Here is a 14,114-nt window from a genome sequence, read left to right on the forward strand (position 1 = left end):
ATTTCAATCATATGTGCGATATATCTAAGTTTTCGATCGAGAACATGTTATGTGATGTGCCTAGCTCTTTAATTGAGAAGATGCTTTTCTACTAGTTGAGAGGGTTTATACACAAGGAAGAGGTTTGTGAAGGCTATGACCATCAATGGAGGCCCTTTTCTTCCATTTTTGATAATTTGGGGGGTGTTTTTGATAATTATGTGGAAACTGAAGTGAAAGGAGAACATTTTCTCTCATTTTTATAATATTTTTCGAATATTAATAAAATTTGAAAAAGTGACGTGGAAGCCCCCTCCCTGTTCCCGCCAAAATAGCCCTCTCTCCCGCTTTTTATTGAAAAGTTCCCGCCATGGATGCAAATCTTAGAAATTGGTACGATCGCGAACCGGAACCGGATCTTGGCTTCTGCGACGAGACCGGAAGAGGGCCGCCATGAAGAGAACGTCGCTGAAGCTCCGGGAGGCGCACAAGGGCAACGGGTCGCCGGCGTTCTGCTCCGTTGCTTGGGGCGCCGACGGCCGGGACCTCGTCACCGCCTCCGCCTCCGACCCTTCCATCCTCATCCACGATGCTTCCCAGCTGTCGAACCCCGCGAAGGAGCTCCGCTACCACAAGGACGGAGTCACGGCCCTCGCCTTGAGCCCTGATTACGCTTCCCTCGCCTCCGGCTCCATCGATCACTCCGTCAAGATCTACACGCTTCCGGGTATGCCATTCCTATCGTTCTCCTCATCAGATCGTTCTTGAAGGTCTTTTTTCCCCCTTCTTGGTCCCGATTTTGACTTCATAATTCGGTCTTTTTTCAACCCCCCTCCAAGTGATTTTCCATTCGCAGATTATTAAAAAAGTGAATTTTCTCGATTTCAAGAAGCTGCAAATGATAACCCTCTAATCCTTTTCTTTGCTTTTGTCAGAAGGAGAGTTTCAGAGCAACATTACTCGGTTCACCTTACCAATTAGATCCCTCGCGTTCAACAAATCTGGAAGCTTGCTGGCAGCGGCTGGTGATGATGACGGCATTAAACTGGTTGCGACCATAGACAGTACGATATCCAAGGTGCTTAAGGGGCATAAGGGACCTGTGACAAGTCTATCTTTTGATCCATTGAATGAGTTCTTGGCGTCTGTCGATTCACTTGGTACTGTCATATATTGGGAGCTTCAATCAGGAAAGCAGGTGCACACGCTGAAGGCCATCGCGCGTAATTGCGATGCAGATCCTTCGTGTATCAACGTGATAAGCTGGAGCCCAAGCGGTGAAACTTTGGCTGTTGCAGGGCTGAAGAATGATGTGGTAATGTATGACAGAGACACAGCAGAGAAGCTGTACACACTGAAAGGTGACCATGAAAGGCCTGTTTGCTATCTGTCATGGTCTCCCAATGGAAAATACATGGCAACTTCAGGACTGGACAAGCAGGTCTTGATATGGGATGTGGATCTCAGGCAAGATATCGAAAGGCATAAATTTGATGAAAGAGTCTGCTCCTTAGCCTGGAAGCAAAATGGGAATGCTTTAGCTGTTATTGATGTAATGGGCAAGTTTGGCATATGGGAATCTGCCGTTCCTTCATGCATGAAGTCTCCAACAGAAGGTGCTGCACAGGCTAGAGGCAAAAATGATAGTTTATTCGACGAAGATGATGAAAGCCAAAGTGCTTCTGGAAGTTTGGATGATAATGTTGATGAGAGTCATGATGAATCTGCCCCAACAACCAGGAAAAGATTGAGAAAACAATCTGTATCTGATGAGGTTACTGATGGAGATAGTGATGGGGAGGATGCACTGCTGCGCCAGATTGAATCCCGAAAGAGACACACTGCTAAACACAAGAAGCATGCTAGATATGCGAAAGAAGATAGTGCAAGTTCTATGAACTTCTCAATGCCAAAAATGCAAGCAGCCTTTCAACCTGGCTCGACTCCAGCACAGCTCGGGAAGCGGCATTTCCTTGCCTATAATATGCTTGGAAGTATCACTACGATCGAAAATGAGGGATACTCCCACATAGAGGTGATTGCAGGTTCTAGTGTCTATCTTATTGCTTTTGTGATGAGATTCTTTTTTGCTTCATTTAGGGAATTAAGCTGCTCTAGACTATCTGTAGCTTCATATTGATTGATCAATACATCCTATTTATGCTTTCACAGGTTGATTTCCATGATACTGGAAGAGGTCCAAGAGTTCCTGCCATGACTGATTATTTTGGTTTTACAATGGCTGCTCTGAATGAAAATGGAAGTGTTTTTTCAAATCCATGCAAAGGAGAAAATAACATGAGCACTCTTATGTATCGGCCGTTTGCTAGCTGGGCCAATAACAGTGAGGTAAGAATCGTAAGACCACCATAGGCATTTGCATAAACAATAGAGACACTATGCCTTCTTAAAATTGTTAAATTTTTTTTATATGGTTCAGTGGTCAATGAGGCTTGAGGGAGAGGAAGTGAAGGCTGTGGCACTTGGAACTGACTGGGTGGCTGCAATAACCAGCCTTAATTTCTTGCGCATCTTCAGTGAAGGCGGTTTGCAGGTGTGAATATGTTAAAACAATCTTTTTTTATCAGTTTCGTATGATAGCTATATATCTTGAATTGTATCACAAGGTCACATTTGTGTTCATTTCTTGCACATGCAACTAGTGATATAGTTATTTCATCTTTGATTTCTTCATTTATCGTTTATGCTATGGTATATACACCAACAACAGGGTATTGTATTTTGTTGACATGTTGATCAATTTTCCTTTTAGAGAGACATTCTCTGCCTAAATGGCCCGGTGGTGACTGCAGCCGGTTACAAGGATAACTTGGCCATAGTCACTCATGCTTCAGCTTGTCTTCCTTCAGGAGATCAGGTTTGTGAGCATATATTGCTCAACGCAATGTAGTTGTTGTTGGTTGGATTACAACATTCTTAATGCTTCGGTGTCGTATCGACTGCAGATGCTTGAAGTTAGAGTACTTAAAATATCCAAAAGAACCGAAGTTATCAAATGTTGCCTACCACTAAGCCCTGCTTCTTCTTTAACATGGTTTGGGTTCAGTGAGGAAGGACAATTAAGTTCATATGATTCTAAGGTATGTTCAACTTAAGCATTAATCTGGATATTGTCTTTGGTTTGACGGCATTATAAAGTTGGTGAATCCTTGTAGGGAGTGCTCAGAGTTTTCAGCCACCAATATGGAGGCACTTGGCTTCCGATCTTCAGGTGCCTCAGCTTGTTCTTGGATGGTTTTACATTGCATTGGTGTCACTCTTTAGCAACTATGGAACATTAGGTACAAAGCTATGATATTGATATTGTTTATTGTTGCAGTGCTCATAAAGCTCGCAAGTCTGATGATGAAAATTACTGGATAGTTGGTCTGAATGAAAGCAAATTATTCTGTATCATCTGCAAATCCCCCGAAACTTATCCGATGGTACTGATTCAAATTCCTTTTCCATTTATCGATAAATGCTCTACATCTAACATTGCATCTTCTTGTTCCCAGGTGATGCCTAAACCTGTTCTCGAGCTACTAAGCTTCTCATTTCCTCTTGCGTCTGCTGACCTTGGTGCTGCCGATCTCGAAAGTGAACTCTTGATGAATCAGTTTAATCTCTCAAAGGTTCATCCTGTTCATTTCCCACTTGGCTAATTCCGATGGTTACTTGCTCATTACTTGTGAATTTTGTATAACTCAGACCCAGGAGAAGATTGAAGAGTTGGCCATGGCCGGTCTCAATACTGATGCACTCGACGATGAGGCCTTCAACATAGAAACAGCCATCGACCGATGCATCCTGAGGCTCATTGCTAGTTGTTGCAATGGTAAGTCTAAGCCTGAAACTCTCAGTTAAGCAACACTGTGTTCAGCAGATGACCATTACTGTTATTCATGCTGTCAACTGAAGGTGATAAGCTTGTTCGGGCTACTGAGCTGGCTAATTCGCTGATCCTGGAGAAATCAGTCAGAGGTGCAATCAAACTGGTTACGACGCTCAAACTTCCTATATTGGCAGAACGGTTGAATGCTATTCTGGAGGTAATTTCTTGTTGAGTAACTACTTTTCACACTTGGCTCAGAGCCACCTCCTAATTCTTATAGGGACAAATACAACTTTTCAGGAAAGGTTGTTGAATGGATCTGGAACTTCAGCCACTGTTCCTCGTGTCACTTCAAATACCATCATGAACACGGTGCCTGTAGTCGATGCCTCGTTGCCATCGGGTGCCATTAGAACTGAGGGTACAACTTTGTCTCCAAAGCAAGTAACAACAGAAGATAAGACTAATGCTGTTGGAGTAATAGATAGTCGTAAAGTCACCAAAGTTGAGGAAGCCAGGCCTCATCAGACAAAGGCATCAACTAGCAAACTCACAAACAATGAAGCAAACAGCAAAAGCAAAAACTTGGAGGCATGCAGAAGCAATGGTGAGAAGCCAATAGAAGTCAGTTTGGAAGGGGGAAACAACAATGCAAAGCAGCCTCAGAAACCTACAAATCCTTTTGCTAAGAAGACTACAAAGCAACCTCAAAAACCGACAAACCTGTTTGCGTTTGCTAAGCCGGAGAAGGCAGACAAGAGATGTTAAAACTCAGCTTCAAGCATCATTGCAGCCTCTTAATTCTAAGGCGTGATCTCATGAATTTTACACCTTGAGCTTGTGTCCCAAAAGTTAAGATCTAGACAGATTTTCTTTGTGCCTTAGTTGCCAAACCTGTAAATGAATGTTAAGAGTTTTATGACCAAATCAAGAGGATCCTATTTTAATGAACATTATAGCCATGTTCCTTGGAACTTCTTAATGTGTTGATAGTAGAAGTGATACTGGTTTTATTGTTGAAGCATGAAATTGGAATTCAATTTGCAAAAATGATTGAATTTTGTTTTAGAATTGTGAGCTTCTAAGAGATTCTTAATTTCAGTTATTGTATCTTTTGATTGTAATAGGACAAGTGCAACTTTAGACACTTGCCAAACTCCTTTTGGGAATGATTAATTGTACCCCTTCTGTGCATCCCTAACTTGCTTCATGTAAACCTAGCCCTGATTAGCTCAAAACTCTTCACTAGATTCTTGATCTCCATAATAGAATCAGACAAACATTTGCCAACTAGAAGGCCAAGAATTGTGTCCACATCACTTTTAGAGATGAAAGCACTAAGGGCTCATTTTAAGGGAAATCCTTCTTCAAACTTTCCCGCGAACAGATAGATCCTTTCACACAAAAGGCGAAAGGAAGCTTACCACCAAACATTCAGCACATTTTACTCATGGATGAGATGAGCTCTTGATCAAACATCATGTAGTATGAGTAAAGTGGATACTATATATGGAAGCTTTGGATGCCATTTTAGGACGACTGAAGCTTCAATCATACAGTGTTAGAGGTGATCGTAGCCGTCCATGGTTTGATTCCACTCGGAGCCCCTTTTGGCACGTGAAGCAAATGATCGGTGGACGATCTAATCATCGATTAGGTCTCGGGTGTCAAAATGATAGCATTCTATCCACAAGTACTTCGAACCAACATTATCTTCTTTGTTGATGAAATCCTATTTCATTTTTATCATTGGTTTTGGTGAATGTTTTGAGTTTGTGTAAGAACCCATTAGAGACTAATTTCAAACTACATAGCTAATTTCCTTTAATTATGAAAGTTGAAATAAAATATATCAAAAACTATATAAACTAGGAGTTTCAAACTCATTTGATCAAGTGCCCCTTGCCCCCAAAAGTTCAAATTTATACTTGCATAAACCCTCAAGATAAGAACAACAAACTCACTCTATCCTTTTAAGGTATAAATAAATAAATAAATAATAAAAATCATCATAATTAAGGTCGAAGATCAACAACAACAATAACAACAAGAGTTTATCTCTTCTTGAGAAAACAAAAAAAAAAATAGTAGCAAAATTAAATTGTTAGGAGGACAATTGAGGTAGGCATTCAATTCACTAATCATGGAACCAATCTCTTGTCCTTCCAATTTGATCTCATGATGCTTTCGAGCTTTAGAAAAATGGTGGGCATGTGCCATGTGCCATCTGCATTTTGTCCATGCATGGCTTGTTCTTACCGTCGTCAAGAGGTTGGATGTTCACTTTAGTTAATTGATTTTGAACAAGAGAAGCCAATAGTAGCTTGTCGATTAGCCTAGTAATCTCTTTGAGTGATAAAGTTAGATTCGAGTTTGATATATTACGTGAACGATTAACTATATTTAGACACGAATGAATCAACATATATATATATATAATAAAAAATCTTATAAAGATAGTGTGCACCACCCTAGTTGCCTTGTAGGACACTTTAATTAGGGTTTGGTGCCCTAATGCCTTGCCCCACATACTATTAATCATTTCACTCACTCTATCAGCTCCACCTTTAAGGCTCAACCTTCCTCGACTATTCCATCTTAATTTGCCTCCGCCTTCGAGGTTCAACGTTCCTCGACTATTCGATTTTAATGGTTCATGATACAATCTTTATTTAAAAATGAAGTTACTTAGCAACAATATATTAGAGTACCACAATGTATTGAGGAGATTTATAAATCGGTATTTTACTTAACCATGGAAGTAAGTTTTGTTATTATTTTAGTCATATATCTAACTTTCGTAATCTCTTTTTCTTATTATATAGGTCTCTTAGTTAATTTTGGACGAAATTAACTGTTAGATAGAATTCTGAATTATTTTAAATCAAAATTAATATATATATATATATATATATATATATATATAATTTATAAGACTAATGATACTCACTAACCAACATTACTAATAAGTTCTTAGAACTTTTCTTATTCGAAAAATATCAAATTTTTAAATGATGTAGGCCCATCAACTAATTTTGTCTAAATTAAATTGATTAATGGACTAGAAAATTTTGAATTACTTCAAATCAAAACTAATGTACTTCGTATATGTATACCCTCATATTTGAATTCGATATCGTAAATTTGAGAGCAATGAATTTTTGAATATGTAGAGTAACAATTTAGAGATGCACTCTCAATTATTTAATTCAATGTTCTCAATTTACATTATCAAATTTAAATCCGAGTGCATAAATATATTAAAGTGGTTTTCAGAAATATATTAATTTTGATTTAGAGTAATTTGAAATTTTCTAAATCCATCAATAAAGAATATCATACATGATTTAGGTATTATGAAAGTTAAATACGTGATTTAGATAATATCGAAACCAACCTTACATGATTTAGTAAAATGTCATTTATAAATAGATAATATTTTATATTTTTCATATTTTGACCAACTTTAGTAACAAATACATCCCAAAAATTTAAAGTCAACTACTTCAAAAAGAGATCCCTAATTTGATTTCTATAACTATTTATAAAATTAACTTCATTTTATAATATATTTATATATTTATTTATTTATCCTCCCAAATAAACCCCGCGATATAATAGATGAAGGCCAAATCGAGAGGTTAGCCTGTCCCAATCAAGGCTTTGGGTGTGGTCCGACCACCCAAGTTGGTCCATCAATTTAGACCATTTCGGTCTCTTGATGAACCGGTGACGGTGACCACGTACCAATTTCAATTAATTTAATTTTTATATTACCAAATTAATTAATTACAAAATATAATAAATAAATCAATCAATCTTAAGTCATTCACAGTTTGCCAGCATATTATTTTGGACGTGAGATATTGTTTAAAAAAATTAGAGGTTATTTTGGTATTAATTAAATGTTGAGGGGATTTCAAAAAAAGGGTAAAATTCTGAGGAGTATTTTGAAAGTTACCATATAAATTACTAGTAAGCGAGGAGCAAAAGAGCAGAGTAATAAAAAGGCAACACATTTCCTTGGAATAAAGAGAACGGTGGCGATGGTGCTTCTTCGGATTCGGATTGGAGTTGTCGCTCTGCCTCTGCTCCCCCTTGGCTCGTAGATCGCACTGGGCGGTGGTCAATCAATGATTCAACCCCCCTTCTCTCTGGTGCGGCAGCGTTGAGGTATAAATGCAGCAATCATCTCTCCTCTCTCTCCCCATCTCCTCCTCCTCCCTCACGGGCACCTTCTTCGTTGCACCTGTACCTCCCTCGGCGCGGTATTAGCCTGCGAGCGCAGAAGAAGACACGGAGGGGGGAAAAGGCCAAATTGGAGCGAGCTCGATTTGTCCGGAAGCTTTCTAGGGCAAAAGTCGCGTTTTTGACGGAGGCGGGGAGATTAAAGGTGCGGGAATATCTCGAGCGGGCATCTTCGCTTTGCGGATTCTGGGTCGGGGCACTCGAGTGGGGGAAAAGGTGCGATCTTTGATGCGATGGCTTGAGTTCTGCTGCTGTTCCCGTCTTGCTCGCGGATAGGTGGGGATTCTCTTTGCTTCGCGTTGCCTTTTCGCCTCTTGTGTTTTGATTTCTTCCTGCACCTTGTCGTCTTCGTTCATTTCTTGAGCTTTTTCTCTGCTATTGGGGTTCCCCTAGGTAGACTGCTCATTTGCTGCCATTCTGAGCTTTGATTTGGTCATAGTATCGGTTGGTGATAACTCCTAGAAAAGGTTCCTTTCCTGTTGATTTCACATACTTGTGATGATAAAAAAAAGCTGCTGATATCTGAAGCAGTGTCCTATTGCCTCTGAAGAATCTCTGGTTCTGCATTTATTTTTTTTTCTTTTTTCCTTTTTTGCTTTTGCTAATTGTTCATTTCAATGTAGTTGAACTCGGCTCTCATCTATATAGATGTCTCTTCTAGATTGAAAGGGTATTGCTTCAACATTTTGATGTGTATTTTTCCCCCTTTTATCCATTGTGTCATTCTGTAGCTGAGATTTTAAAATTACTTGCAACAGATCTGAAGCGGAAGATAAAGGTTTCATCTTTTTCTTGTTTCTGGGACAAGGTAAGGCTAAATCGTTTACTGTAGCCGTGTCTGAAGATCCACTGTCAAGGTTGGAGACATCGACATGAATGAGAACAAGTTTGTGTTGAATAGCCATCAAGATGGCAGTGAATGGCAATTTAACGCCCCTGTGATGAGTGTGGTGCCACCGAATGCTTCTTTTGCAGGCGGCCTCATGAGTCAGATGACTCGATCGCCTTATCTTTCCACTCCAATGGTGGATGTCTTTAGTCCTGGTCAATGGAACCACCCTACTAGTTCACCAAACATGGCCCTTGGAGAAAGCAATTTCGCAAGCACGAGCAGCATCAACAGCATAGCGGTTGGAAAACCAGTAGCAATATCACCCAGAGGGATGCTAGTATCGACTGCACCGAGAATTTTCCCCACCAGCCTGCCTCACTTCCCTGTTGATTCAGCTTTTGTTGAGAGGGCAGCAAGGTTCTCATGTTTTGGTAGTGGTAGTTTTAGCGGCATAAACTTCTTCGGTCCGTCTCCAGCAATGGCTCCATCAAACAATGAAGGCATTGGGGATCAGGTTCAGAAGGATGAATTGTGTGAAAACAAAACTGTCTTGCTGCAAGTTGATCATGAATCTCTTAATGGAAGCACAATGAAAAACCAAGGAGACCAAAACTCTCAGATCGGCAATGGTGAATCGCATGTGATGATTTTTCCTGAAGATGGCCTAGAAGGAAATACTGGTTCTACTGATGCAGCTTTAAATTCATCATCTAGTGATCGAGGAGTGAATAAGAGGAGAAAAACCGTGCAGGTAAATTAATCACGCTGTCACTACTATGCTAATCCTTTGCTTATATTGTTTTCCTCTGTTAGCAATTGGCCTGTGGCACCTAACTCTCAAAGTTTCTTGTTTTTTCTAGGATATCGAAAGGGATCCAGTGCAAGGAGGCCGGCAATCTTCCTCAGAAACCACAAAGGAGAACATTGAGAATAAACAAAAAGTAGAGCAGATCAATTCCAAACAAAGTGAAAAGAATGGGAAAGATAACTCGGAATCAGCAAAGGATGGCTATGTACATGTTAGAGCACGGCGTGGACAAGCAACTAACAGTCACAGCCTTGCAGAAAGAGTAAGGTTCTAGTTACTCTGATGAATAGCTTGGAAGCTTTACCAAGTCACTCTTTTCCTTCACCAGTGAAAAATATTTATAGTTTGGATGCATTGATGCAGGTAAGGAGGGAAAAAATAAGTGAAAGGATGAAGTATCTTCAAGAACTCGTGCCGGGTTGCAGCAAGGTAGGTTGCAGAAGCACTTGAATTGAAAATCATGAAAATTGAACTTTTTGTTTCCAAATTTGTCATGAAAACTGTCATGGTCTGTAGGTCACCGGAAAGGCAGTTATGCTGGATGAAATCATAAACTATGTTCAGTCGCTCCAAAGGCAGGTAGAGGTAAGCGTTATGGTATTTTCGTTCAAGGGGACCAAAACCTTTTCATTTGTTTTCCTTTGTGCAAGACACTGAATTTGTGCACTTATTTCTTTTGTTAAGTTTCTCTCAATGAAGCTTGCAGCTGTGAATCCACAACTAGACTTCGGCATAGAAGGGCTTCTTGCTAAAAATGTGAGCAATCTTTCTTGCTCCAAATCAGGATTTTATAACGCTATAACTCCATTTCATGTGATTATTTTGCCGACTTGTAGAATTTCTAAAACTTCTTTAAACACAAGCAGCTTCTACGTACACATGGTGGTTCCTCATCTGCAACAGGATTCTCATCGGAGATGATATATCCACAAGCATATCCATCTCAGCACAATATGGTACACACTGGAATTTCTGCAATGGCTAGCCATTCAGACACATTTAGGAGAGCAATAAGTACACAATCGACGGCAAGTGGTTATAAAGAATCTCCACTGCAGGTACTCCAACTCATCGAGCCTATACTTCTTTCCATCTGGAGATAATAAATCTAATTATCCATAAGAGACAAGTATTTTATGTCCAGAAAACTTAAATAATAATGAACTATACTAAACCTAATCAAATATAAGAATGACTTAAAAGGAAAATTGTTAGTTTGTGCTGTATATTTTCTGTTTTCTGTGCTACCATATTAACCATGTCAGTCGAGTATTGTAATCTGACTTCACATACCAAAATTGTGTGTATTTTCTCTGCTTTCTTTGGTTATCAAGGCTTATCCCTGTCAAGACAAATCGATCATGGTGCAATCCAGCATCTCCTAGATTTTCTTTATTACATTTCATCTTCATATTTATCAATTCAGATGTATACAATTTAAATGTTTGCTTTCTTTTCAGGTTCAACAGATGCACATCCCTTGGAATGAAGAGCTCATCACACAAATGGCATACGGTGCCAATCCTTCCAATCCGCAGAACATGGATAGTAAAGCTGATGACTTTGCCATATAGAATGGCCACTATTTGTGTGGCGACGCTCAGTCCCTTTGCATCCTAGCTTCATCCCAAGTGGTTACCTAGATGCTCAAGTTCAATAAATTCTCTGTGCATATATATTCCAATATCTGCCGAACTGTTGTATGACTTGTAGGGTTTGATCATCTGGATAAGAGGTAATAGGAGGTATGTATACAAGTTCATCACTCGGTATCATTGTCGCAGTAGTATCAATGTTACAATGTACACATTTAAGGAGGGAAGTTTACCTCCTTGTTATATGATTTAGCAGTACCTTTATGCATATGAAGGGAACTTTAGCAGAGAAAATCCATGTCCTTCGACATCAAGTTTGCCCCTCTTTGTATTAACTCTCAGGAGCAGATGTTTAACCAATAAGACAATCGAAATATCAGAACTTGATGACAAGTGGTGTAAAGTGCATTTTGCTTTTTTTCCTTTGAATTGAGCACAAAGTTTTGCACTTGTTTAACGTTCAGTTAATCTAACAACAGTGATCAATCTGTCTGGAAGAACTTATCGAAAACTAGTATGTGTGTTGAAGCTAAGATGGTTAGCGTCCATTGCTTCTATACATACAAGTATGGTGATCCATTATGTCTATATATATCAACACTGTTCCAAAAGTAGTTGTGTACCTCTTAACTCATGATGGGCATGTCGAAGATAGGATGATTCACATCAAAGCGAAGTTTGTGCTTTGAAGTTGGGATGTTTGATGCCTATTAGTCTCAGACATACGAGCATTATAATCCGTTATGTTGTTTCGTTATGTTGACATATTACAAGGGTATTCTCCTGGAGTGAGCTCCACCCTAATGTAACAGAACGAAATGTAGTTATACGTTCGCGTAGTCTTCTGGATTTTGATAAAACAAGGTTCTTGCATTACCGACCGAAGGCCCCACCATAATGGGTCAAACTTGACTTCCTTCCTAGCATAAAGGTTTAGGAATGGCATCTCATTTGAAGTGTATGTAGTTAGTGCCTTTGCTTCCTCGATCACTTTTCGACATATTCGAGAACTTATCCAACATTTATGTAGAACATCGATCTTTGGCTTATAGCTAGCTTTTTTATTTATCTGATTTATTTGATTGTTGAAGTTGTATTATGGTTCATATCGGAATTTTCCTAGTGCAAATATTTTCGGCAATTATTCGTAGAATTAGATATTTATATTACAAGGTTCCACCACTGACTCCCCCAGTCTTCTTCTATTTATTATCCAGTGCAAGTGTTTGAACATGTAGATGAAGTAGTGGTCCTCAGCATCAATAATTCTTTCAGATGGAATGAAGCATGGCGAGTTGTGTATGTATTCACTATTAAATCGTACGGGGCTCGCGAAGGAGATCCGACCAAGATCTGCTGGTGGTTGGCCATGGACCACCATGAACATCATTGCCACAAGAAAAGACTCTTTAATATCTGTTATTGGTGACTTTTTGCTCAGTCTTTTGGTTAAGAAACAAGTGATAGGTTTGTTGTTAATTGAGTTGGACCATCAGTTGCTTTTGTTGCTGTTCTCAGTTTTGAGTGCATGCAATTATTTCTGCTCTTACAATTGAAGGTCCCTAGCAGTGCTTTTTCAGAACTAAATGAAGTAATAGTAGGGTTTGGTCCCCATCGAGTGGGGTTTCAAGCTTTAACTGAATAGTTTAGTTTTTTTTACGATGTTTCGAATCAAGTTTATGTTCATTTGAGTTGAATTTGGTGTCTTACTCAGCCCTTGAGAGGAAGTAGAGGAATACTGTGCCTGTGGTGGAATAAGGTTCTGTGAAGTTTTATCTCGATGCACTTTCGAGGTGTTTACTAGGTTTATGCGTGTCTAACTACATGTTTAACGTCTGATCATCGCTAAAAGTGTGATGATTGTTGTTAGAATGCTAACTTGGCCTTGGTTTATCGTTTGGTTTTATAGGAATAGTTCAATTTTTCACTAGGAATGACTACATTCTATGAAATCAACATGAATGAACTGCTCGATTGTGATAGGATTAACGCGATACGACCTAAATTATCGCGTCCGACATTTTGTTTTTACTTCTAGTGAGAGGTTGAGGCTTATGATGATGGTGGTTAGGTCATCAAAATGATTTATAAGGTGATGGGTGGACTATCTAACCACCATGGCCAGTTTGGTGTCACATAGCTTATCAGACAACTCAAGCATTGCTTGATGAGAAGGACATGCTACTGTCTTTCTATCACAGCAGACAATGTGTGTGTTTCTTCGCACATTAGGGATGTGATTGCCTCTCACATTTACACTTCGATCAAGTTTGAGTGTACAGTGTTTCCAAACTAGTCGCTTGGTTCTATCGGTCGGGTCGGGCCGAGTCGATCGGATGTTGAACTGAAGATCAGGTTGAACTTAGTTTAGGCTCTGGACTGACGATTCAGTTGTTGTTTTCATTTTAAATAGATTGAGAATAAAAAATTTTTTTTGAATATGAAAAGTAATAAGGAACATAAAAATAATATATCTTTCTAAAAATAAAATATTACAAGTAACATTGAAAGAATTGAATTAAAGTTGAAATTTTATAGAAAGCCTATCATTCGATACTAATTTTATGTTGTCTTTTGTTTTAACATCGTATTTAATTAAAAACATGTATTGAACTGGATGATTTGCTACATGATGAATTTGGCTGAGAATTTAGAATTAAAACATAGTACAGAATGATGAATTGTTTACCATACGTTCTATTTATAGTTAATAGAATCAAAGTTTAAATCGGCATATAGGTTTCAAGATTTTTTTATTCCGCATTTCAAACTAAACTCACTGGTGGATCTATACCATGCGAGTTTTAAAAATTCATT

The 14,114-nt window shown here is 39.0% G+C and overlaps 2 protein-coding genes across 4 annotated transcripts; both read left to right on the forward strand.

The window, feature by feature from the left end:
- Window positions 1-432: 432 nt before the first annotated feature.
- On the forward strand, window positions 433-4,582 carry LOC141814212 (protein ENHANCER OF LHP1 1). The gene is made up of 12 exons (XM_074702160.1): window positions 433-706; window positions 915-2,014; window positions 2,152-2,328; window positions 2,420-2,533; window positions 2,753-2,857; window positions 2,946-3,080; window positions 3,156-3,211; window positions 3,320-3,425; window positions 3,498-3,614; window positions 3,691-3,817; window positions 3,901-4,031; window positions 4,115-4,582. The coding sequence occupies exons 1-12, from the start codon at window positions 433-435 to the stop codon at window positions 4,580-4,582; spliced, it is 2,910 nt and encodes a 969-aa protein (XP_074558261.1).
- Window positions 4,583-7,890: 3,308 nt separating this feature from the next.
- LOC141847746 (transcription factor bHLH76-like) lies at window positions 7,891-11,565 on the forward strand. Of its 3 annotated transcripts, none has more exons than XM_074735825.1 (9): window positions 7,891-8,338; window positions 8,686-8,732; window positions 8,821-9,645; window positions 9,755-9,964; window positions 10,066-10,131; window positions 10,219-10,287; window positions 10,387-10,458; window positions 10,569-10,760; window positions 11,163-11,565. In XM_074735825.1, exons 3-9 carry the CDS (start codon window positions 8,935-8,937, stop codon window positions 11,274-11,276), a joined length of 1,434 nt encoding a protein of 477 aa, XP_074591926.1. In that variant the 5' UTR covers window positions 7,891-8,338; window positions 8,686-8,732; window positions 8,821-8,934; the 3' UTR covers window positions 11,277-11,565. The 3 variants fall into 3 exon arrangements, with proteins under 3 accessions (XP_074591926.1, XP_074591943.1, XP_074591935.1); XM_074735834.1 differs by lacking the exon at window positions 8,686-8,732 and having other exon boundaries at window positions 7,907-7,987; window positions 8,090-8,338; XM_074735842.1 differs by lacking the exon at window positions 8,686-8,732 and having other exon boundaries at window positions 7,891-8,278.
- The last annotated feature ends 2,549 nt before the right edge of the window (window positions 11,566-14,114 follow it).

This window comes from Curcuma longa, chromosome 1 (genome assembly GCF_044706935.1).
Source record: "Curcuma longa cultivar G26 ecotype Majalengka, Jawa Barat chromosome 1, ITB_CL_G26_1.1, whole genome shotgun sequence".
NCBI lineage: Eukaryota > Viridiplantae > Streptophyta > Magnoliopsida > Zingiberales > Zingiberaceae > Curcuma > Curcuma longa.